This window comes from Mus caroli, unplaced genomic scaffold (genome assembly GCF_978045245.1).
Source record: "Mus caroli unplaced genomic scaffold, Mus_caroli_1 scaffold_1, whole genome shotgun sequence".
NCBI lineage: Eukaryota > Metazoa > Chordata > Mammalia > Rodentia > Muridae > Mus > Mus caroli.
In genome coordinates this window covers 159,813,938-159,840,750 of record NW_028227256.1, presented here as the reverse complement: position 1 = coordinate 159,840,750, position 26,813 = coordinate 159,813,938, and the positions used below count along the sequence as shown (strand labels likewise).

General features: G+C 41.2%; 1 protein-coding gene across 4 annotated transcripts in view; it reads left to right on the top strand.

The window, feature by feature from the left end:
• The window catches only part of Dnm3 (dynamin 3), a 482,789-nt gene that overhangs the window by 326,044 nt on the left and 129,932 nt on the right, over nucleotides 1-26,813 (top strand). For all 4 annotated transcript variants that reach the window (XM_029478095.2, XM_029478106.2, XM_085842512.1 and 1 more), the window contains one exon: nucleotides 18,370-18,479. In XM_029478095.2, coding sequence (XP_029333955.1) covers nucleotides 18,370-18,479 — 110 coding nt within the window. The remainder of the gene's footprint in view (nucleotides 1-18,369; nucleotides 18,480-26,813) is intronic.

The following is a 26,813-nucleotide window of genomic DNA, read 5'->3' as shown; positions in this document are numbered from 1 at the left end:
GAAGTGCCTTCTTTACATTATCAATAATCAGAAAATAGAGTTTGGACAGAGTGGGAAGCCAGACCTGGCTATTACCCAAGGCCTGCACCCACAAGTCTATTTTCATCGGCTGAGGCCTCACCTCTTAAAGGTTCTAGAACCTTCCCTAACATTGCCACCACTGGGGACCAAGTCCCTGCTTGCACCTATAAGGACACTTGACATGTGAGCCATAAGAGATAGCTTTTAGTTCACATAAAATAAATATGCATGTAGATGTCTACATAAAATTGGCATAAATTACAGTTTCTTGTCATGACTTGTAATTGAGACTTATTCTTATCTCAATATAACATAACATGCAGGTCACAGTGAGAAAAAGACGGCCACAAAATATCGATAAATTCTTAAATGGAAAAAATATGCATTTTATTTGGAAGAAATCTGATGTTATGCACTAGTCACATGCCGTGTGTTCCATACAATGCCGGGTGCATATTGTTAAGAAAGTGAGCTACTTGGTAAACTCTCTACCAAGGAGATGAGATGGGTGTGTAAGTAAATATGACTGGAAAGTAAGGACAGGAACATAGTACAGGCCCCCAAGGAGCTGCTATGGGCTACAAAGGGGAAGCAGGCAGCCATGACTCAGTTGATGAGGAGAGCTCTCCTTTCTTCTTATCTCTTACATCCCTCCCTCTCTCAAGTTCTCCTGCTTCTAGTCCAGAGATTGTCTAGCTTTTTAGCAAGAGCCAGACAGATGAAGAGGAGGAATAGGGAGAAGAAAGGGAGGACTAAGAGGTCTAATCAGCAGCATTTATATTCACGTTGTCCCCTCTCAGGGCAGGTGTGGGTCTTGTCCTATCTACTAAACTCTCTGTTCTGAAGTCTATTGATTTTACCCACTTCCCCATTCTTCCATTCATCCTGCCCACTAGTTTCTTGAAGACTTTTGATGAGAAACACTCTTTCCTCCCCCTTGGTGCCACCTTCTTCTCCGTTCCCCATCTTCTTCCTTCATTCTCTTCTTCTATGTAGGGCTCAACTGTGTTGTGACTCGAAACCTATCGTCCTGCATCCTTCCTGTGATCTGTTTTTTAATCCAGCAACTCCATATTTTATCAACCTTGCTTCTTAAAGGAAGCAGATAATTTGCAACAAAAATTAAACAAGGTTTAATTACACGTCAGAGTGGATTAGACACAACATCCTGGAGACAGTTTCAAGAGCTCATACTGAAAAGATCGAAATGTCCTCCCATCTATTGCCTCTTTGTTCTCAGAAATTTATGTTTATTTTTCTTCTTTCTTTTTTAGGGATTGGTATTGGCTATTATTATCCCTGATTTACATATGGTGACGTCAAAGCACGAGCAGCCTTCCTATATACCAGTCTGCTCAGGCCCAAAAGCACAACCTCAGTTTAGTGAGGACCAAGCCTGTACTCTCCTCCTGGTCTTGCTCAGAGTGCTTAGAAACCAAAGAACTCCAAGTCCCACCCCAAGCCACTTCCAGTCAAGGTCATTTGTTTGTACTGATTTTTTTTTTTTATGCAAAGTGACAATGAGTATACCTCTCAACCCTTTTAAAAGAATTTAAAATAACTTTTTAAAAAACCTCATTTCCTAAGTGTGAGTGACAGGCAGGTCCCCTTTGAAGCAATGATTCTCACCGTTCAGTTCCTCATGCTGTGACCCTTTAATACAGTTCCTCATTTGTGGTGACCCCAACCATAAAATTATTTTCTGTGATAATTCATGACTATAATTTTGAACTGTAATGTAAATATCTGTGTTTTCCAATGGTCTTGGTGCCCCATGTAAAAGGGTTGTTTGACACTGCCCCCAAAGAAGCTGTGCCCCATAGTCTGAAGACCATTGCTCCAAAGGAAAGCAATCTCTCATTCTGACTGCAGACATGTTATTTTTGTTCACTATGTCACTAAAGTACATACGGATAGAAAACAAACTTATTTTACATATCTGTAAACATTCAAATACTTTATTCTTATTGTTCAATATCAAAAACAAACAAATAAAAATTACAGACGGGATTCAAGCAAAGCAGTACTGTTTAGAAACTTCAAATGACCAATTACTATAATCATATGAGAGATGGTGTGCTTTTAGGGAACTGCATTAGCTAACAAGGAGCATGATAGTTTAGCCTCCTGGCATATGGTGTTTCGAGGTTGGCATGTCTGGATATCCTAGTCTGGCAACCACACCATCCTCCTGTTACTACTGGAATGAAAACTCAATCTACCAGGGAGCTGCAATGCCACCAGAAGATAGTAGGTAACCAATGTATTGATGTCTACCAGGATACTGCAATGCCACCAGAGGATTGTAGATAACCAATGTATTGATGTCTATCAGGGAGCTGCAATGCCACCAGAGGATAGTAGATAACCGATGTACCTTCTTCCCTCATCTACATAAATGAGCTACCAGTACTTGATCCAGTGCAAACGTATAGACTGACATTGAACAGCAGCACAGAGTCATAAAGAAGGCCCCCCGCCAACAATCCAGGAGGTACTTTATACACCAAAATAAAATTTACTCTAAATTGTCACAATAATGTACAGATGGTGGGAATCAGGGACCATAGTTAAAGAAACACTGCCTTAAATGTCTTTCTTTGCTTAAGGCGTTAGAAGCACATCAGAATTTTGTAAGTCTAGCCTTAGACTAGGCAGCTACTTAGCATTGAATGACTTAAAGGTGACTCAAGCCACAGGTCTCACTTCTTATCTCATTATTAAAATCCTTGATGCTTTTGTAGATAGAAGGATCAAAGAACTCAAATTCATATATACAGTATCAGGAAATACTAGTTATTGGCGGTTGATTATCTAGAAGATATTAATACATGACTTGTAAACATGGTCATATGTGAAGTAAAGCTGGAAGACACGAGGCACAGGGAGTATCCTACAGCAACATGCACTGAAGCACTTCCTACTGTTGGAGATCCACAGAAGAAAGAACACAATCCCCACTCAAGCTGCATCAGACCTAGCTGGTACTTCAGAGTAAACAAAGTGTGAGAGGAAACCTCTGAGGAAGCGGAGGGAGGGAGAACCCAGAACAAGGCGACAGCAGGCGTCTATACAGTACAGCTTTGAGGGCGGCAGAAATGCAAGACCAACTGTAGGTCTTGATAAGGGAGACAAAGCTTATACTCCCCAGTCTGCACTGAGACTCCTGGGCACTGACCTTTGTGTGTGCGAACATCTCTATCAGAAAAGGCTAACGATTCTCTAATTATGGAATTAGTATGTTTTATGCCCTTTAAGAGCTTGTCCCCAGGTCCTTTCCTTGATCTCTTCTAGGAGCAAGGGGGAATGACAATTATACCTGCACCTATGTCCCCACACCCTCAGTCCAGAGTTCTGAAGTTCTCCCACACCCTCTTGGAATCATGAGGCACACTTTTAGGTGAATTGCAGCAATGATTTAGCTGCTATGTACAGGTCTGGCTTGACACTGTTCATGTTCAATGTGTACTTACATCTGAACCTGGAGCTGACCTCCTTTCTGTCCCCACCTCCTAGTTCAATGGGCTACATGCATACTGTCACAAATATTAGAGGATACTATAATTCTAAGTGCCAATTTGATTTTTTTTAAAAGAGTTTTTAGTTTTCTCCAAGGAAGGGGAAATTAACATGTCAGGAGTCCCTAAGTGTGCATCCTACCCCATGGTCTTATTGACCTTGTCCCCTTCCTGAACCATGAGTTACACACAAGACAGTGATTGGTGAGCTAAGTGACTTAGGGATTCCCACATCTGGGGTCACTACAAACCATGGGTCATTTCTTCTTTGTTGTATCCTTCATGGGGATCCCCTTCCTGTAGACTTGGGCCTCAGAAGGTGAGGATGGATTAGCCCACCTGAGCAGGCATGGGAAGCAGAGAGTAGTGGCTCCCCCCACCCCCAGGAATATAGCTTTGCTCTTCCACTCACACCCTTTGCCTCCTGAGTTTCTATTTGGAGTGTGAGCATGCATGTATATGTGTTTGTGTGTGTGTGTGTGTGTGTGTGTGTCTTTCTCTCTCTCTCTTTCTCTCTCTCTCTCTCTCTCTCTCTCTCTCTCTCTCTCTCTGTATGTATCTGTGTCTGTATATCTGTGTGTCTGTGTGTTTTATTCCCCTCACATCCAAAGCAGTAGGTAGCCTAACACTCACCATTAAGGTTGACAAAGGAGAAGCATCCTGGTTCCTGTCCCCCTTTTCAAAGCCTATTCTTTGTGGAGACATGCTTGAGCCAGTATCAGTGCACAGTGGGCCAGCTATCTTAGAACAATCCAGCCAAATGTCCTCTGATGTCCAGGGCTATGTCTCAGAAGGCACTTACAGGGGCTCCTCTTCCCCTGTTCATGAGTCTGACTCCTTGGGAGAAGGACTCTTAGCTACCTTGGCAGGGACAAAGGATGTGGGACTCACTCCACTCTCCCTTTCCCTATCAGAAGACATCTCTTCAAATGATGTTAATATCAGCAGACCAAAAAGCAGACAGTTAAACACAGAACAGTTCGGTTGCAGCCACAAAGCACTTAAAAAACTTGGCTAGTTTGGTTGACTCCCCCCACCCAACCCTCCCTTTTCTCCTTAGTGTTGCCCACCCCCTTCTCAGTGTTTCTATGCTGAGATGATAGAGGAGAGGGGGAACGGAAGCTTTGATGTTTGTATGCAGCTTGCTGACAAATGATGGAGGAAATTTTCAAGCCATTCATCTGCTGAGCTCTGGGAATCATCAGAAGGTTTTATTTGTACTATGCCTTCCTGACCCACATTTTCTCAGAGAAGTAAAAGAAAAGAAAATGTGCTGGATTTGTAAACAGAGCACTTTTATTAAGCTGCGCTTTTACAAATGTATGGTGCACTCAGCCAAAATAACACTTATTTAATACAAGTACCCCCAAGGCCTGTGCATGAAGAGTGTTGTATGGTTAACATGCTCTAAGCTGCTACAGGGTAAGCATAATTTCAGCTCTTGTGGCTGCTTTTATATTCACACGTGATTTAGCATACAGCCACAATAGTCAACATGGAAGAGTATTTGTCTTTGAGTTTTAATGCCAGGAATCTGAATCATGTGTGTACTCTTCCTAGTAAGCCCATCATTGCTCCAAACTTAAAAGTTTCTCTTTGTTAAAAAAAAAAATATGAAAATTTCCTTGCCTTAGAACACAGAAAGAAATGAAAAAAAATGTAACCAGCAAACATTTGAAACACGCTTATTTAAAGGACTGGCAGCATGTGGAGCCATGATGTCTAAAAGCTACTGTCCTTCTGAGTAACTGAAAACGAAAACAAAGCACTAAGCTTAGTACTTAAGCTTGGCTTGAGAAAGTTAACTTACAACGTTCATTGCTGCTATGGATAGCCTGGCGCTTCCGATGTGCAAGCAGCTGGGCGCTTCCTTCCTTCCTTGTTCATAAGTGTTGCCTTTGGTTGTCTTGCATAGCTGGGCAAATGCTATCCCTCTCCATCATACCCTGGATTTCAAATCTCAAATCCAATAAGCATGCAATGACTCTGAGTGGAAAGTTTAGGAAATTAAAGACTGTGTGAGCATATGGTACACATATATGTTAGCATGTGCAGCATGTGAGTTGTTGCTGTTGCTTGGGAAGGGATACTGATTAATGTGACTGTTTTGCTAAAGCACAAATATAGAAATTGATTAGATATTACTAGTGTATTTTCAGAACACTTTCTTGCTAACTAGTCCTTTTTCTGGTTAGTTTAAATTAAAAAAAATTGTTAAGGGAATAAATCGCTCTGTGGACAGCTATAAAGGGGAAAATTACAGAGGCTAGTTTGGATTTCCAGGAAAGGGTCCCCACAGTGAAATCTGGAAGTGAGGCTCCACCAGCTTAAAGGTAGTGTATCAAAATGTCCTGTCAGACTTCTTGGAGGGAGTAAATAGGCCGATTCTGAACCAAGAGCAAAGCACCCCAGCTGGTGTGGGAGGTGACAGGAGTCACTGGCTTTCTTTGTCTTCCCAATGGAAATATGCCATGTTCAGTTCCATTCTAGAGTCTAAGTAAGCACAGGCATGGCCCCAGTAGCCCCAAACCTGATAGCCCAGATGCTGGCATTGCCTAGCAGACTCCATTCGTCCTTCATTGGCTAGTTTTTTCAGCATCAGAGAATAAATCAAAATACATTCAGCAACTCCCTGGTTGACAGATGTTCCTTACCATTCAAAGTGTAGTTCTGATTAAAACAAGGAATTAAAATCCATATAAAAAGACAAGAAGTTTATAGTATGCGTTTCATACTTGTACATCTCTATAATTGCAACATCTTCAATAGCAATAAACACCAGAGTCTGGTTTTCAACAGCATGTGAAACCAGCATTTTGGTATTCTCAATATTTTTATAGCCTCTTTTTCTTCCTTTGGTACTTTGAGAGTTTTATAAGTCGGTCGATTTACTTCTGAATTCTTATTCTGGGCTAAGCACTGAGCCAGTCCTGAGGGGACTATTTGTGCATTCAACCGGCAAGTGTTTGCTGGATACCCGCTACATTGACAACAACAATGATAAAGGAGTGTTCTCTCTCCCAACTCACAAGTGGCACAGCAGCAAAGCTAGAGAAATGAAGACGGACAGATGGCAATGACAGCAGTGACAGTAGGCTTTGCTCCTCCCCACATGAGTTTATGTCGTAGTTAAAGGGAGAACATTCACACGCTTAGACGAAGCATTTGGATACTTAGAAAATAAGACAGAGGTACAGAATAATATAGTAGAGACAAGAATGCTAGCGCTGCTAAGAGGTCAGACTTAGATAAAATGAGTCCTGGAAGCAACGGAGGAAGGAAGGCCTGCCAGCAGCATGGTCTCTCCTTCTTCAATAGCACTTCCTGCCTTTATGAGGTCTTAGCAAGTGCATCGAAGTGCTGAATCAGGTAGGCAGAATGTAAGATGGGTAGCTTGAATTTAAGAGTCCAGTGAATTGTCTCTGGAGTTCGGGCAGGGGAGATGGGCATGTATTTACATAGTTAGAGGTTAGGGCCAGCTCCATAGAGCCATTTCATGTGGAAGATCTGAAGGGAAGAGGCAAAGCAGCTTCCTAGAATCTAAAGGACAGGGTCCTACGACCTGGAGAATTGAGACTGTCAGGAAGTGTGCAGAAATCCAGGAAATGTCATGTTCTAGCGGCATCCATGAGAACATATAAGAGTCAACATCAGAGTGATCAGATGAATATAATGGATGAATCTTTTCATGATGCCAGTTCTGCCAAAGTCAGGGCTTCTCCACTTTTAAACCAATTAATATATCGGACATCAGTGATGAAACCTTTTTCTTGCTTGGATTCCAGCCATTAAAAAAGTAATTCTGTCAGTGAAATGAGGAAAGGACACCTGTAATATTGTTAGAAAAATTGTAAATCAAGTCTGAACTCAATGGAATAACGTTTTGTAAGATTTTTGAATTAAATGGAAGCTGAGAGTGACAATTAAGGAAATCAGTTCCTACTGGAAAAAATAGTGTCAGGGGTGTTCAACCTTTTGACACTGCAAGAGGATGTTGTCATTTACTAGGGTGTTGGGTTACATTCCTAGCTATCCTGGGATATATCCAGCCCATGGGCTGCAGGTTGAGCATCCTTGTATGCAAAGACTCAAGAAGATACAATTGGATGTATTATGCATAGAAAATGAAAACATTTCATGTGAAGACATTACTGACTACCCTGTAAAGACCAGTCTTGGAGCTTGTGTAGTGAGCAAGGTGAAGAGCTTCAATTCATTGTGACAAGCATACAATGTCCTTTTCAAGATGTGATGGATGATGGGAATGGACATGATGAATATTCACGCTTATGCATAACTCTGTGTTAGTCAATCAAACCAGAAGACTTGGGTTAACACACTTTACCCTGATACCCAGGGTAATAATGTCACCTACAATCTGGATACAGTGCAACAAAAGAAAAACAAAACTTTGTTAGGAAAAAAAAATTGATCAACATTATGCCCTCTTGAGTAGCAAGCAATTTGATGTGCTGTGGTTTCTCATGAGTTTCTAGAATTCTAGAAATTAATTAATTAATTAATTTAGTTAGTTAGTTTAGGATAATGAATCTCTCAACTTGTATATGTCTATGAGCTACTGGCCTGGTTTTGGAGGAAGTGCTTGGTGGGACGACCACCTTGGTTTTGGTTGGCACAGTACTACCACCTCTTCAGTCTCCACTCACTGCTGGTGTTTGGTAGGGCCCTGTCGTGCGAATATCCCATTCCTCATGAATGAAAAGTACAATACTTAGGGGGAACAGATACATAGCAGTCTCCCAAGAGGAGAAGACATCTAGCAAACTGGTTGTGTATGGTGTGGCAAAGGTCAGGATGCTATGTGACAAGTACAAAGGGACAGTTGCTATGTGAATCTGAGAAAGGGAGAGATGGACTAGAAACTTGTGTATCAATGAAGCACTGCTACTCTCAGCAGCTTGAGATATTCCCCATAAGTCTTGTTCAGGCAACCATATTATTGAGATTTCATGGGCTCAGCATCCCCTGTGTCTAGAAGACTCTCTGGTCCTTTTGTTTTCATATCTTTTGGGCCCTTCTTCTTAGTCTCTGAGCCTTGGATGTAGGAGTGCTATTGTAGATGTACCAACTGGACCTGGGTACCTACAACCACTTATTTTCTGTATTTTAGTTTTGGATCTCTGTGGTAGCCTTCATCTGCTGCAAACAAAGAGAAGCTTTTGATGAGGGGTGAGAGCGATACTTAATCTGTGAACATAAAGATAAATATTTAGAATGCCATTAAAAGACACTGATTTAAGAAAATGGCACTAGTACATTCTCACCTAGGCATTTTTAAAGAGCAGAGTCCTCGGGTCTTTTCGTTTTTGCATTTTTATCAAGTGTATTTGGGTTGTCATGTGCAGAAGTCATAAGATTTGGGTGAATCAAACTAGGTATATTGATCTAGGTTGGTAAAACTTCATGTAATGAGTTATATATGCCTAAAATACTGTGAAACCACTTAAAAATCAATCTTTGAAGCTCCACAAATAAGTGTGAATATCACACACCTGTCTGAATGCATTTTAATACTGTGATGTAAGTAGATCACCGACACTGAAACTTTATTTCTGATGCATCCCCAAGAATCAAGTTTTCAGTAAGCAGTGTCTGAGCACGCATCAATGGGATCCTGCTGAGCACAGACACACAATAAGTCCTTGCCCTCAAGGGGCTCCAATATACCCAAAGAGACAGTAAGAACACCCAAAATATCGATAGTCTAGACAGTCCATGGCAGCTGTGGGAAATGTGAGCACTAAAGAAAGAAGCCTAGAGCGTCCTGTAATCAGAAATGTCTTTCTGGGGGAGGTGGTACTCGGCAGGCTCTTCAGTGCCTCAAGGACCCGTCTCCTTTCAGGAAAGGAGGCATCACTAGCAAATCAAAGCAACGCAAACATGTACAAGGAACTAAACACAGCCTGTCAATCTAAACTCTGTATAGATTTGGTGGTCCCGAGCCATGCCAGCCAGGCATCTGTGCTTAGTCCTGATTACTCACCTCGTGTGATCAGGAAGCACGTGGTTGGTTAGGGAGGCAGGCTTCTGGGTATGTCTGAGGCAGGCTTCTGGGTGTGTCTGTGAGGGAGTTATCAGAGAGGGTTGACTAACGGGAAGCCTGGATGTCAAAATGAGACGAAGAGAGAAGGAAGAGGAGATCCAGGAGCAGCACGCTTTCTGGCTGTCATGCTCTGAACTGTTGCATGTGAACTGCTCCCTACCATGATGTGCTGGCACCTCTGAAACAATAGACCCACATAAGACTTCTCTTTGAATTATTTTTGGTCACATGTTTTATCAAAGCAAAAAGAAGCTAAAACCACACCTTACACCAGTTTTAGAAATGGATTATTTTTTTTTGTTTGTTTTTTTTTTGTTTTGTTTTTTTTCGAGACAGGGTTTCTCTGTGTAGCCCTGGATGTTTTTTTATTATTAGGTATTTATTTCATTTACATTTCCAATGCTATCTATCCCCAAAGTCCCCCACACCCACTCCCCCACCCACCCACTCCCATCTCTTAGCCCTGGCGTTCCCCTATACTGAGGTATATAAAGTCTGCACGACCAATGGGCCTCTCTTTCCACTGATAGCCGACCAGGCCATCTTCTGATACATATGCAGCTAGAGACACAAGTTCTGGGGGAGGGGGAGTACTGGTTAGTTTATATTGTTGTTCCACCTATAGGATTGCAGATCCCCCCAGCTCCCTGGGTACTTCCTCCAGCTCCTCCATTGGGGGCCCTGTGGTCCATCCAATAGCTGACTGTGAGCCTCCACTTCTGTGTTGCTAGTCCCAGGCATAGTCTCACAAGAGACAACTATATCTGGGTACTTTCAGCAAAATCTTACCTAATGTATGCAATGGTGTCAGCATTTGGAGGCTGATTATGGGATGGATCCCCAGGTATGGCAGTCTCTAGATGGTCCATCCTTTCATCTCAGCTCCAAACTTTGTCTCTGTAGCTCCTTACATGGGTGCCTTGATCCCAATTCCAAGAAGGGGCAAAGTATCCACACTTTGGTCTTCGTTCTTTCCGAGCTTCATGTGTTTTGCAAATTGTATCTTATATCTTGGGTATTCTAAGTTTCGGGGCTAATATCCACTTATCAGTGAGAACATATCATGTGAGTTCTTTTGTGATTGAGTTACCTCACTCAGGATGATGCCCTCCAGGTCCATCCATTTGCCTAGGAATTTCATAAATTCATTCTTTTTAATAGCTGAGTAGTACTCCATTGTGTACATGTACCACATTTTCTGGATCCATTCCTCTATTGAGGGGCATCTGGGTTCTTTCCAGCTTCGGGCTATTATAAATAAGGCTGCTATGAACATAGTGGATGATTAAGGATGCTGAACATTTTTTCAGGTGCTTCTCAGCCATTCGGTATTCCTCAGGTGAGAATTCTTTGTTTAGCTCTGAGCCCCATTTTTAATGGGGTTATTTGATTTTCTGGAGTCCAACTTCTTGAGTTATTTATATATATATCGGATATTAGTCCCCTATCTGATTTAGGATAGTTAAAGATCCTTTCGCAATCTGTTGGTGGCCTTTTTGTCTTATTGACGGTGTCTTTTGCCTTACAGAAGCTTTGCAATTTTATGAGGTCCCATTTATCAATTCTCGATCTTACAGCACACTGCTGTTCTATTCAGGAATTTTTCCCCTGTGCCCATATCTTCAAGGCTTTCCCCCACTTTCTCCTCTATAACTTTCAGTGTCTCTGGTTTTATGTGGAGTTCCTTAATCCACTTAGATTTGACCTTAGTACAAGGAGATAGGAATGGATCAATTCGCATTATTCTGCATGAAAATCGCCAGTTGTGCCAGCACCATTTGTAGAAAATGCTGTCTTTTTTCCACTGGATGGTTTTAGCTCCCTTGTCAAAGATCAAGTGACCATAGGTGTGTAGGTTCATTTCTGGGTCTTCAGTTCTATTCCATTGGTCTACTTTTCTGTCACTATACGAATACCATGCAGTTTTTATCACAATTGCTCTGTAGTACATGTTTAGGTCAGACATGGTGATTCCACCAGAGGTTCTTTTATCCTTGAGAAGAGTTTTTGCTATCCTAGGATTTTTGTTATTCCAGATGAATCTGCCGATTGCCCTTTCTAATTCGTTGAAGAATTGAGTTGGAATTTTGATGGGGATTGCATTGAATCTGTAGATTGCTTTTGGCAAGATAGCCATTTTTACAATGTTGATCCTGCCAATCCATGAGCATGGGAGATCTTTCCATCTTCTGAGATCTTCTTTAATTTCTTTCTTCAGAGACTTGAAGTTCTTGTCATACAGATCTTTCACTTCCTTAGTTAGAGTCATGCCAAGGTATTTTATATTATTTGTGACTATTGAGAAGGGTGTTTTTTTTTTTATATTTTTTATTACGTATTTTTCTCAATTACATTTCCAATGCTATCCCAAAAGTCCCCCATACCCTCCCCCCACTCCCCTACCCACCCATTCCCACTTTTTGGCCCTGGTGTTCCCCTGTACTGGGCCATATAAAGTTTGCATGTCCAATGGGCCTCTCTTTCCAGTGATGGCCTACTAGGCCATCTTTTGATACATATGCAGCTAGAGTCAAGAGCTCCAGGGTACTGGTTAGTTCATAATGTTGTTGCACCTACGGGGTTGCAGATCTCTTTAGCTCCTTGGATACTATCTCTAGCTCCTCCATTGGGGGCCCTGTGATCCATCCAATAGCTGACTGTGAGCATCCACTTATGTGTTTGCTAGGCCCTGTCCTAGTCTCACAAGAGACAGCTATATCAGGGTCCTTTCAGCAAATGCTTGCTAGTGTATGCAATGGTGTCATTGTTTGGAGGCTAATTATGGGATGGATCCCCGGATATGGCAATCTCTAGATGGTCCATCCTTTTGTCTCAGCTCCAAACTTTGTCTCTGTAACTCCTTCCATGGGTGATTGTTTCCAATTCTAAGAAGGGGCAAAGTGTCCACACTTTGGTCTTCGTTCTTCTGGCTTTCATAGTCTCTGGTGAAAAGTCTGGTGTAATTCTGATAGGCCTGCCTTTTTATGTTACTTGACCTTTTCCCCTTACTGGTTTTAATATTTTATCTTTATTTAGTGCATTTGTTGTTCTGATTATTATGTGTCAGGAGAAATTTCTTTTCTGGTCCAGTCTATTTGGAGTTCTGTAGGCTTCTTGTCTGTTCATGGGCATCTCTTTCTTTAGGTTTGAGAAGTTTTCTTCCATAATTTTGTTGAAGATATTTGCTGGCTTTTTAAGTTGAAAATCTTCATTCTCATCTACTCCTATTATCCGTAGGTTTGGTCTTCTCATTGTGTCCTGGATTTCCTGGATGTTTTGAGTTAGGATCTTTTCGCATTTTCCATTTTCTTTGATTGTTGTGCCGAATGTTCTCTATGGAATCTTCTGCACCTGAGATTCTCTCTTCCATCTCTTGTATTCTGTTGCTGATGCTTGCATCTATGGTTCCAGATTTCTTTCCTAGGGTTTCTATCTCCAGTGTTGCCTCACTTTGGGTTTTCTTTATTGTGTCCTCTTCCCTTTTTAGGTCTAGTATGGTTTTGTTCATTTCCATCACCTATTTGGATGTGTTTTCCTCTTTTTCTTTAAGGACTTGCAACTCTTTAGCAGTGTTCTCCTGTATTTCTTTAAGTGAGTTTTTAAAGTCCTTCTTGATGTCCTCTACCATCACCATGAGATATGCCTTTAAATCCAGGTCTAGCTTTTCGGGTGTGTTGGGGTACCCAGGACTGGCTGGGTTCTGATGATGGTGAGTGGTCTTGGTTTCTGTTAGTAAGATTCTTACTTCTGCCTTTCTCCATCTGGTAATCTCTGGATTCCGTTGTTTTAGTTGTCTCTGGTTAGAGCTTGTTCCTTTCGTGATTCTGTTAGCCTCTACCAGCAGACCTGGGAGACTAGCTCTCTCCTGAGTTTCAGTGGTTGGAGCACTCTCTGCAGGCAAGCTTTCCTCTTGCAGAGAAGGTGCACAGGTTAATGTTGCTCTGACTTGCCTCCTGGCAGAACATAAAGGCCCGAAACAGGGCTTGTCCCAGAAGCTGTTAGCTTCTGTTGTCCACACTCTCACCTGTGCAGACTAGTCTTGGCAGGATCCAGGAACGTAGATGGCTCCTGCAGATGCTCCAGCAAAGCCCTCCCCGGTGGGGTGGACACCTCACCTCTGACAGAGAAGGTGCCCAGATGTCTGGAGCCTGAAACATGGCCTGCCTTAGAAGCTCTGTGGCTCCCGCCTGTCCCAGAAGCTGTTAGCTTCTGTAGTCCACACTCTCACCTGTGCAGACTAGTCTTGGCAGGATCCGGGAACCAAGATGTCTCCCATAGATGTTAGAAATTAATTTTTATTTAATTCTTAAATATTTGTAATTTTCAAAAATTAAGCACTTGCTTTTGTTAACAAACACTTTAAAATCAATTTGATGTTATTATGTGTGTGTGTGTGTGTGTGTGTGTGTGTGTTCGCATGTGTGTGGATAGGAATGAGAAAGAGATCAGTCTCCAGTCAATCTCCTGGAAGAATTTTGTTGCCTTATGAGTAAGAAAATCAAACTAAAGCCATTCAAATAGTTTCCAAGTTATGAAACTCGGTTTGTATAAATGGCTAAGTAAACGCACACTTCCTCATACTCTGCATGATAGGAACTGTTCTTCCACACATCTAATCCTCTGCTCATACCCACTATATCCCCTTCTAGCAACCAACTAAATGGGCCTTTGCTAGCTAGGGGCCACTGGGCACTTGACAAGCCCAATGATTCCGAGTTCAGGAACCACACAGTACAGGGATAACTGTATAATCGCCACCTCTCTTCATTGTAGTTCCTCTGGTACCACTCATCCTTCACTTACTTGCATCTTGGGCCACTCCCTCTCTCTAAGAGGTACCCTCCTTTGAGCCTCTCTTATGTTTCCAAGAGCTTTTGCCCAGTTCCTGGGATAGAACACGAGGTCTCCAGTGTTTCCTTACCCTTTGAACAAATCATCTGTCTTCTCCTGGGTACCTCATACAAATAATGCTAGTGACCCTCCTGTGTTAAGAAAAGAAAGCAAAGTGCTGTTTAAGTATGAAAAAAAATGATGTCACCAATGTGACAACAGTCCCAGAGGCTTTTGAAAACATGCGAGAAACTCCTGTAGGAGTTGGCATTAAAATAAATCTCTAAAATTTTATATAGGCTTTCACTTCAAAATGTCTGCCCAAAATGTCATTTCAATGATTAAGTTTTAAGTCCCTTTTACAGCAAAAGTATTCTTCACTTCATTTTTCTTTGTACAGGAAGCCCATTTGAATATCTCATATGTGAATGGAATAAGTAATACCTTTTGTAGCCACTAAAACAGGAGTGAAGAGGAGGTGACAGACAGCTATATGCTAATGAAACATCAGAGTAGAACTTGATGTGAACTGTAAATACCATGAGTATGGTAGAAAGGAGTTGAAAGACTAAATTAGACTGTGTAGTCTTGGTGAAGGTGGGTTTGGTCACAATGGAATTTGCCATTATTTGTGGTAATTAGCACAGGATCTTGCTGTGTTGTCCCAGTTTTTGTGGAACTCATGGTATAGAGCTGGTTACTCTCAGATACTCCAACCTCTGCTTCCCAATGGTGTGATTACAGATTGCACAGCTAAAAATGAAAATGTCTTAAAGAAAGGGACACAATCTATTAATAAATTAGGATGGGGCCAAATTCTGGGTGTTTTAACAATGTCACCTTAGTTTAGTGGATATTCCTCTACAAATAAAGGAAATCTATTGAAAACAAAGTGCTTCTGAGATGCCAGAGACCAGGAACAGCATAGAAATGGTCAAATAGAAACAGAAATGTTGCCAGTTGTGTGATGAAGGAGATGAGAGAAGAGAGCACACCAGAAAGGCACCGAGCTTCATAAAGAATATGCTGCATGGTAGAAACAAGCAAGTCAGAAAGGGAGGCAGCCTGAGCAGATGGGAGTTAGGAAGAAGAATTTGAGGCCACAGGGCTCAGTGCTGTTAAAAGAAACTTCATGTGAGCCACATATCACTTGTGTTCATCTACCAGTCATCTTCAAAAGAAAAGAAGCAGGAGAAATTATGTTTAGTAATACTCTGATATATTCATTTCAACTTAATATAAAGATTGATGAAATTATAAAATTTTTATTTGTTAAAAGTACTACTGAGATTGTTGATTAAAATTATTACCGGTGGGCTGGAGATATAGCTCATTAGGGAAGAGTACTAGCTGCTCTTACAGAGGACCCAGGTTTAGTTCCCAGAACTAGCAGGGTGGCTTACAACCGTTTATGACTGTAGTTCCAGGGGATCTGATGGTTTTGGCTAGCCTCCATGGCATGCATGTGATAGACAGACATACATGAAGCCACGATACCCATACACATAAAAAAAATTTAAAATAAGCAAGCACATAAGTAATTATTATTCTTATCATGTTATACCAAATCTTCGGAATCAGGTGTCTTCTTTGCATCTACACATATCCCAATTTAACTAGCTACATTTCAAGTGTTTTCATGGCTGCCTGTCATTGGTGGCCATCACATTAGAATTATTAGAATTGACAGGTTGCATACCAAGTTTCTTAATTCGGGTGGTGCTAAGTGTCACTACATTGTAGAAATTATAGTTCTACATATCTCTCCCTCCCCTAGCCTTTTGTTTAAGCTATGTGAGACTGAAGGATTTTGCTGTTGTTGTCTTTGAACCACAGACATACTCATGACATATTGTGTCATTACTTAGTGTTGCTGCTCCATTTAGTTCTGTTTAACTTACAATTTAATTACCCAAGCCAGTCAGAAGAAACTGTCTTTTTTGTCAGTCTTAAGCTGTGTGATTATGAAATAATCTAATACCACGTGCTCAAAACCCTTAGCTAAATCTGCCATTTAATGCTCCTTCTTCAGGGGTGAAGCCTGTACTTTTCTCCTTCCCCTGTCTGCATCTGAATGTTTAACCCCAATGTTTAGAAGCTGATGTAAACTTGCAGGGTTGTCAGTCCTCCCTATAGGCTGAAGAACGCAGTACAAAGTGGGGCCTGCTTCTATAGAACACCAGCCAAGGACATTGTGTTCCATCTTTACAATGAAATACAGATTTCCTATTAAAATAGCCAATCCATCATTTCAAAAGGTTGAATAGGATGGTGCATAAAAAAAATAAAAAAATAAAAACCCAGCTGCTTAAATTTAGGGCATTGAAAAACATCCAATTTAAAAAGAAAAAAAAATGTTCTCTGGGTCTCAAGCGTTTTCATTTGATTATGTATTGGAGAGGGTTTTATTCAATCTAGTCTGGCCTCTTAGAATTCTGCCCTAAAATAGTTTGACAAATGTTTTAAGGAACTTGGACTCTGCCCTGAGACCTCATTTTCTTGAGTTACATATTTTGCTATTTAGCATATCCATGCATTTATGAATAAATTATTAATTTTACACAGGAAATCGTGGAAGGGGCTCACAGTGCTCTGCCCAGGCGTGGTTTTTCTCCTAGGCCTCCTCGGCTCCCACTGAGTCCCTTTTATCTTTTTTTCAATGCTTTGAAGGCTTTGTTTGCCAGGTCGGCCATTTTGTTTTCCAGCCAGAATCATCCAACTTTTGCAGCCTTTCTCTTTTCAAGGTCTTATATTTGTGGTGAAGTACAGAGTCTTTTTGGGGGGAGGGGGACTGCTACTCCGAGATACTCTGCTCATTTTTTTAGGAGCAGAAAATGGCAAGACCAGTGATATCCCCTGCAGTCCAACACTGCACACGCTGTATGCTCCTGAGAGCCACGAGCTCTCAAGCGGCCCATATGCAGTAGGAGCAACCAAGGCCCCGGCAAACATGGGAGCGTGGGGCATGGTTCCCATAGGCACCAATAGATGTGTGTTAGAATTAGAGCTACGAGTAGGCGCTCCACTGCACTGCGGTCTAGTTCTTCCTCATACAGAGGACTACTGTTTAACAAGTGCCGTGCTAAGGTAACCTGCTAATAGGTTTTTACTGGGCTTCCTGATCTGAGTATTTACCTCTTGCCTGTTATATAGGTTGATCAGCATTTATTCATTGTCCCAGGGCCAGCCATCAAAAGTGTTTCTAGTAACTCTTTGGCATTTGGTATGTTTTACCACTGTGGTTTGGTTACACTCACAAACCTTACCTTTCCAATATCCATATTCTTGTCTGTTTTAAAGGAGATGTTATGTTAATTAATATCAATCTACTCCTAGCAGGTTTTTCTTCTCCAGTGAGCCAAAAAGCTCACTGGAGAAGAAAGATCCTTTCTACTGGAGTAGAAAGATCCTTTTGTGGACTTATACTTTATCTTAGACCCAAATGAAGGGAAGGTTTTCTGTGTTTTATCTCAGTATATGGGGTATTTCATACCAGGGTCCTTATGCTTCCACACTCCCCTGCCAATGCTGGCTATCAAAACTGCTTAGGCTGCAAATAAAACCTGAAATGAAATCCATCTGGCATTTCTCATTGAATTAGGACCAGAACATTTTTGTTAAATATTAACAGATGGCTAAATTCTTAATATCAAACTAACATTTCAAAACATCTAAGGGGACCCACATGAGGGGGCAAGGAGAGAGGAGCATGTGTTTTCTCCATCTGAGTCTCCCCTCCCCCACCCCATGTGTTGAGAGTCCCTGGACTCTCCTGTCTCAGATAGCTTGTGTTCCTCAGGAACTGGTGTAAAAGTAGTGTGTGACAGTATCGAGGTAGAGCAATCAAGTGTTATTAAGTGATAGCTGGTTTGGATGGTGTGTTGCCATTGGTGTGATGTTCTATTAACATCCCCTCCTTTCACCTCTGTATCACAGGAGAAAGAAAAGAAATACATGCTTCCCCTGGACAACCTGAAGGTCCGGGATGTGGAGAAGGGCTTCATGTCCAGCAAGCACGTCTTTGCACTCTTCAACACAGAGCAAAGGTAAGACAGTGCAGCAGCTTTTATGTTAAGAGGTTTCCTCTGACTTTTCTTTTTCCAATCAGGATTTCAGGTACCTCAGACTAGCCTGGAATTCATTCTATAGCCAAAGCTGGCCTTGAACTCTTAATCTGCCTGCCTCTACCTCCCGAGTGTTGGGATTACAGGCAAGTGCCACTACACTGGCGTTCCTTAGACTTTGTTTTGTATTTTTAACATCCACCATGGGTTATGGCTTCAAAAGACCCAAACACAAGAGGCAGAAAGATCGTCTAATCCTGGTTTATTTCCTGGTTTCTCAGCAGACACTAAAATCTTGCCAAATCTTTTCCTAAAACTATTTTACTACCTATGGTTCACCATATCAGGGTTTACACTTTACAAACTTACAAATCCTCACTTTTGGGGGTGGGGTTGGGGGAAATAAACAAGTCCCACAGAGGGTTAAAACGATGGAAGGTGTGGGTGACCATTTTGTAAGGTAGGAAACAGTGTCTCCAAGTTCTTTTGACTTTCTTAAGATCACACAGTTCAGACAGACCTGGCCCCAGAGGTAGAGGGTGCTAGGAAATTTGACCTGCTCCCCCTTCCTTGCATATTCCTCATAACACTTTTCTAATCTCACCAATCATTGCTGCTGGAGAGCATCAGGACTAAAGTGCCTACCACTGACTATCACCAGGAGCTGTGGCTGTTCACTAAAACTAATCAGTGGAATTAAACAAATGATACATGGAATTGCACTAAAGTTAGACAAAAATAATGAAGGGGTTGTCTCTATTTTTCTTCAATTGGAAATGTTACAGGAAAAAAAATCTAATTTGTGTAAATTAAGGAGAAGTGAGTCATTAGGTAGCAGGTCTAATTTTAACCCAGGTTCCCAGGCTACATTGTATCTTGATTTAGCAATGAATGAAGAAGTTACTTGATTAGGTTCAGTGAAGAGCCCAGGGTCAATCAGACAGTTAATGAAAACAGCAAAAGCCTTCTTCCTACATTCCCAGTCAGTTGCTCAGAGTGACTCAGAATACAAAAATACTTGGAAAAACCACAAGAACAAGCCATTTAAAGAATCAAGGGGAAAGAAAATTAAATACCACTCTACAATGAAATATTGAAATGGAATTTCCCCCACTGTGGAGGACATGGTGTTATTTGAAAGTCCACTGTGCAGAAGAAAACAAAACAAAGCAAAATAGCAACAAACGCCAAACAGGCAAACACCACTGAAAATGATAACGAATGAAAAGACTGGTCGGAGCAGTCACCATCCTCTGGAGCCGAGCTCAGTGCTCTTCTGGGCTCTTCTTGGGTCCTGAAGAATCTGAAGATCCCACGGGTGTGCTCTGTGGGAATTCTGTCATACCGGAAGTCCAATAAATGGTACCGCTCCGCCCACCCGGAAGGTTCAGTTGTTATTAAAGGGCTTCAAACAGGAAAAAATAGAGCCGTGGGTATTAGAAAGTACAAGAGTCACCAAAGTAAGAACATTCTAGGTTTTGGAAAATCCAGATCTTCTGTCTTCTGGAATCCTTGAACTCTAAGACGATCGTGAGTTCTGTTACTTCTGCAGAGACCTCTGCCAGAACACAGACTCCCCCAAACACTATATTTGCTGTCGGCTTTTGCTTTTAAATCTTAAGCCCTTTGAATGGTTTTTGTGCTGTCTGAGTCTGCCAGGACAGTGCCAATCATAAGCAGGGATTCTCATTCTGTTTCTGATTTCAAAGAGAATAATTTGAAAAGGTTTTTGAAAAACCCTTGATATCCTTTGAGCTCGGTACAGGGGATTCAGTGTACGCTTTCAAACCAAGGCAAATGGATCAATTTTAGCAATACCTTCATCTAGAAGACTATTTGATTTCCCTCCCACCCCCTATAATCTGCTTGTGTGGTGAAACATGCTGTTAGGTTTTTCTAATGGTGAGCCATCCTTGATCTTCTACATTCAAGGTGAAACACATGTACCATGCACTCTGGCCTTAAAATGATGAGTGTTTTATTGAAGCTTTTGCAATTATGCTCATAAGGAAGACTGAGCAGGAAATATTCTTTGTGTACCACCTCTGGTAGCTTTGGGCATCAAGGATCTTAGCCTCATACAATCATATGCCATTAAACCCTAAATTGTTCTTTGTAACAATTTTGTTTAAAACTGGGATTAACCTGTAGATGGATGTTTGATGGAAGTCACGCTAAAACCATCTGGATTTTACATCATAGGGATTTTAGGTGGGTTTTTAAAAATATGTTTATTAAGTCTTAGAGAATTTCATATAAGTGTTTGGTGTATTTTGATCATAGTCTCCCTTTTTACCTCCCCCAACTCCTCCCAGATCCATCCCCTACCTCTCCACTTCCTACCAACATTGTATACTTTAAAAAAAAATAACCCACCAAGTTTAATTTGGTTTTCCCCTATTCAAATGGGTATGGGGCTATCCTCTGGAGCATAGTCAACCTACCAGATGTCACACTTATAAAAGCACCTGGCTGTTCTTCCCCCAAGAAGCCATGAACTGTTAGTAGCTCCTCAGCTGGAGTGGGGGCTAAGGAGCCACCAACACCAAAAGGTGTTTTTGCCAAGTGGATGGTTAACTCTAACTTAATCTATTTATTGTACATTGTAGAGATATTCTATATTTTATATTTTATTTGGATCAGCTTAGGTAAATAACATGTTTTCTAGCAAATTCTCCAATCCATTTATTTTAAAATAAATTACCCCTAAGAATCTTACTGTTCTCTTTTTTTTTAATGTGTCTGAGATTTGGCATCTTTTATCTCTAATATTAAACCTCACCTTTTTTCCTCTCCCTGATCACACTTGTCAGAGTTTTGAATTATTTTCAAAGAAACAGTTCTTGGCTTTCTTATTCTTCATTGCATATATTTTTCTACTTCAATAGTCTCCTTTTTATTTCTGGCCACATATCTTCTTGGTGTTTGTGTTGCCAGCCCTCATTTGTATGTGCAGTTCATCAGCTTGTACCCTTATTGCTGCTTGCCACAAACATCGGTTATAATAATTTCACCAGTCTTCGGTTCTGTTGCTAAGTCTCCTCTATGTCTTCCCTTTTCTTTGAGTTACTCAGAAATGTGTTTTACGTTTTATAACGCATAGAATTTTATTGTTTTGTTGTTGTTTACTTTTAACTTAATTGTGCTGCGGTCAGAGAATGAGGTCTGGCACATTCTGAGTTTTCTTAAGTCTGCCATGCTTGTTTGAAAGCCTGTCTTTACACGTTAGAAGTGGAGGTCTCTGTGTCACGCTTGTTGATGGCATTATCTGGTCTCTGTTGCTACTATCTTGTTTTCATCTTGACTAATTCAAACACTCAACACGTACATTAGGCAGCCACTGTGTAGCCTGTCCCTCTAAGCTTTAAAGCACAACTGAATGAAACAGACAGAAAAGCTTGAAGGCAGAGTAATTCCAGAGAGAACCGACCAGAGAGACAGTTAAATAGTTACAAACAACTACATTTTACCCTCTTTGTTATGAGTGTGAATAGTTTAGCAGGTCTTTCAATTGCCATTTTATGTGTTTTGAGGATAATCCATGCTTATATTCATTAAAACATAGAACTCCTTATATTCACTAAAACATAGAACTCCTAGGGTGGGTGTGGTGGCTCACTGGCCAAGAGTACATACTGCTTTTGTAGGCAACACCCACATCAGGCTGCTCACAACTGCCTGTAACTCCAGCTCTGGGGGACCTAACACCTTATTCTACCCTCCAAGAGCACAGCAGTCATGCGTGCATATTCATACCTAGAGATATGCATATGCCCATTCACATTAAAATAAAAATAAAATCTTAACAAACACACTTAGAATGCCTCGTGGTTTTAAGGAACGGTTCTATAATAGTCTTTCTCATAATGGTCTTTTTTTTATTAGGCTTTGCTCTGTCTGATGTCAATATAGTATATCCTCTGGTTAATTCTTTATCAGTGTGCCTTTTAATTCCTTTTAGTAGCATGTATCTGGATTTCTTTATTTTAAATATAATAAAAATTGTTAGGGGGAGCCTTACTGATTTTAACCTGTTTATATTTTGTAATCATCACTGAGTTATTCGACTTTAATTTGCATGTCATTTTTAGTCTTCACTGTGTCTTGCTATATAGCACCCCCCACTTCCTGACCTCTTAGTTTACTTTTCCCAAGTTTGGTAGTTATACACTGTATTTATTCTCTTTTGCATTTTTTAATACTCTGACATCCCAATCATCTTAAAGTTGTAAGTTAGTCTTCTTATCCTCTTTCTAAAATAACCCAAGACATTTTGATCCCAATACCCCTCTTCTGATTTCCACATTGTTGGTGCCAGGATTTGAATTCTGCCTTGATTTCCCTACTACTTGAGTCAGCAGAGTAGACCACAGATGTAAATGTGACAAGTGCTTACTGGCATGATTACCTTTCTTCTTGCATTAAACCTATGTTTTGGTTTGGTTTCCTTGTTCTCCATGTGGAAGTACAACCCAAAGAAATCCTGTCTGTAGCTGCTAATTAGTGAAAATCCTCAGGGTAGTATTTATTTTCCTCAAAATGTTTTATTTTTGACCTCAGTTTTTTGAGCAGGGCTTTTACCAGATAGTAAACTACAAACTGATCATCGTTCTACCAGATAGAAATAAACAGGACCGAGTCTATCCATTGGGTTGAAGGTGCTTCTCCTGCAGATTCTGCTTCACTCTGGCTCTGGACAGCTGGCTGCCAGCCCATTGGTTGTCCTACTTTAAAGCCAATCTGTATTTTCTTACCAGTTCATGTAAAGATCTCTTTTATCTTTGGTATTCTGAAATTTAAGTAGAATCTGTCTACCTGGATGTATGTTGTTTTGTGTTTGTTCTTTGGGATCTACGGTTCTTCTTAATTCTGAGAGCTCATAGCTTTCTAAAAGTCTGAGATTTCATATTCTTTTGTCTCTTTTCTTCCCCTTCTTGTTTCTCTTTATAAATCCCATCTAGATACATGTTAGAGGATTTTGTCTCCCACTGTCCTGCCATGTATTGAACCCTCCCTTCATGGGTTGCATAGCCCTCTGTGTCTTGTCATAGTTCACTTTTTGGACCCACGTTCTAGTTTCAATGACTCATCTTTGCTCAGGCCATGGTAACTTGCCACTCATCTTTCTTTGGTCGGGGACTAATTTGTTTCAATTTATCCTTTGCCTAAGGATGTGGTCTTTGGAGGGTCCTGGTTCTCACATACGTTCCAAGGTCCTGTTTCCCATCCTTTTGAGGACACTGGCCACCAAACCTTTGGATTTCTAAAATGGATGTCATCCAGTGGCAAAGCAGAAAAAGAGCTGCTTTCCTTTTTGTAGGGTGAGATTTTCATTGTCATGAGATTTATAGAAACACAAAGCTGTTTTCCTGACTTCCAGTAGGGTTAAGGGCTGCTGTGACATGGAAGGCCAGTCTGAACTTCAGGGTACACACAGACCATTAGGAAAGATGACTGGTCCCTCATTCTCTTGTTTCCTACATTTCTATTCTGTTACCTTTTTCAGAGTGGCCTTTAAGCAATTCTTCACTGTCAGGTGGGTGTGTCTGTATTGGTACTCTAAATGAAATAGAGTATGTGATTATGTTTTGATGACATTTGCATAGAACAATTGAGTGTTCTATAGATCCACTTCCCACTCCTAAGTTTAAAAAAAAAAAACAGGAAAAAATGTAGTCTCATTAAGAAACCATTTAGTACATGAAACCAATGGACTGCCGTGTTTCTGGTCACATTTTAACAAGAGTAAATGACAGTGTGTACTCCACTCTGGCACTTACAGGGCAGTGCTGGTACACAGGATGGACCCACAATCAACACCATCAGCATCACAGCCATGGCTCCCACCCTGAAGGGATATAGAGGAAACAGAAAAGACTGTCCTAAAGAGGAAGTAGCATAGGTCAAAGCAGTTGATGGGAAATGCTGACTAATCCGTTGCCCACCTTTTCTGGATAGGAAGAAGCTAAACTCAGAGGAAAGGGAAGCACACATGACCAGACATCAACATTCCTCCATTGTCTCTAAGGAGTTTGTGATTGACTTGGGCCTACCTTGTAGGCAGGCATCTGGTCTGTGATGCTCCAAATGAAGCAGAAGCTGTGTATTTACTAGAGTCATCTTCATAGATAACTCTTGTCGGCCACTGCTCAGTCATCTTCCCCCAGTGTATTGAAGCTGTACTGCCAAGTTTGCTTCCTTCTGAACCAAGACCTCACAGCAACGAGAGTGTTCCTTTTCTTTGTCTTTAGATGAATAACTTGGCTAATCTGGAAAAAGGTCTTCTAAGCATCTCTCTTGTTTTCTATTCTTTTACCCCTGTCTTCCGCAACAGCAGACCCACAGAGGCTCAGGGTTAGGAGGCCCCTTGGAATGTCAGAGTTGGCGACAGAGTAGGTATGATAAAATATCATGACTTCCTGGAGTTCCCTGGGGCTTTAGGGATAAGCTTGCTTGTCCTCTTTTCTTCCTCATTAGGTGAAAGACCTAACATCCATATTAAGATGCTCTGTGATAAGGGAACCATACCCCAGGTCCAATATCTTCTTGCTGCTTCTGACACTGTCATTTAAATGTTGGCCATGGGGGAATGAACTAGAATCCCATCAATGCCTTAACCAGACTTGTCCATGAAGGAAAACAGTGAAAAGCTTTTATCTTCTGGTCTGAGCTCTGCAGTTGGCTCTCAGGTCTTACACATTTTCATGAAATGCTTTTAGTCTCAGTTTTAAAGCCCTGTGTGGAGCTGACCCACCACCTTCCTGCTTACAGAGTTCCTGAAAATAAACGCCTTAGCCCTTGCTGTTTGTGTTGTGGCGTGATGGCTAGGAGCTCGCTCACTTGTTCTTTCAGCTTTCCACTATAAAGTTTGAAACTGTTTCTCTGTGGTCCCACGCCATCAGGTATGGGGGAATTGATACCTTTAACATCCCTTTTTAAAAAGCCTCCGGTGTCCTAGTGAATTAATATGATCTTTATGAGTAGGCCGAGCAGATTTTAGAGCCACTCTAAACAGGGCTCCAGTGCTAGGAGTTTTTATAAATGGAAGGGTTTGTTTCTGGTTGCAGTGACTTCAGTGAGCAAAATTCACACCCAGGCTGGTTTAATCTTCCTAAGATGCAGGTAAGAACATGTAGTTCCCAGACATCCTGTGGCTCTTTCAAGCATGCCATCTCAAATACCTGGGGTCTAGACTCACCTGGTGCTTCACAGAACTTTGCTCTCTCCTTTACTGCCCGGCCATACATTACAAGTTAAATCTGAGTAAGAGGATTCCTGAACTTCACTGCAGCATGCTCTAAACTGTGCATTGGAATGTCCCCCGGGTTTTATTCCATTTGATTTTGCTAGGAATGCCACGCTTCCTCTCAGGGGGGAGTGTGTCTGCATAATGGCCTCACTGTGCTGGTCTTTGCCCTCCCCAGACAGGCCTTCAGCTTGAAGGTCATGCTAAGGCCCATTTGGTCCCAGGTATGTCAGCTTTGGTAGCCAGATGAGATCCATTTCTGTCTAAGGGGTTGGTAGGGCAACCACAGGGCATTTTCTGAACACTCCTTGGGGTTGTCAAGCTTTGTTTTCTTTTAAAATAAGGCATTCTTTCTTTGACACTGCTTTGTAGCTTGAGTTCAGGATATGGTTTGTTAATAATAACACCGAGTATTTCCATTCAAATTTCCCCCACCCCTTGCTTTTCCTATAGAAAGTGATTTTTTAGGATGTCTCGTTGTTCCACCTTGTCCCCAGCTCATTGCTGACACTCAATAAATGTCAAAGAATGTTGTCCTGTGGTTAACCGCATGCTCTTTAGGTGTTCTGAAAAGAATAGGCCTTTCTTCTCATTGTTGGATGGTGTGTTTTTCCACTTGTTAGTTGAAAATGAAGTTGGGGTCAGGTTTACCCCATTTTATACCTTCATGGCTGTGTTTCCTATATTAAGCATGCTTCATGCTTAAGTTCCTTGTGAAAATGCTAAATTAAACAAATATGCTGGGCAAAAAAAAAAAAAACCAATGCCAGCCCTAAAAGGTTATGATCCACATGGACATGGTTGAATGTCTGTTCAAGAGGAATCAGGGACTCTTCTTCAAGTCAGGAGGGCAAATGCTCATGGTTACTGGAATCTTCAGAGGTCAACACATATTCCTCTGGACTAGGAAGTGAGCTATTACAAAGGAATCCAGTTCAGTTATGCTTATGTAAGGAACATAAATAATACACCTGGTGAAATATTTTTTTTATTTCACTGTTCTTGAATGTCTGCTGGAAGATAAATTAATTTGAGAGTAGAAACTCTTAATAACCCTCAATATTATACAA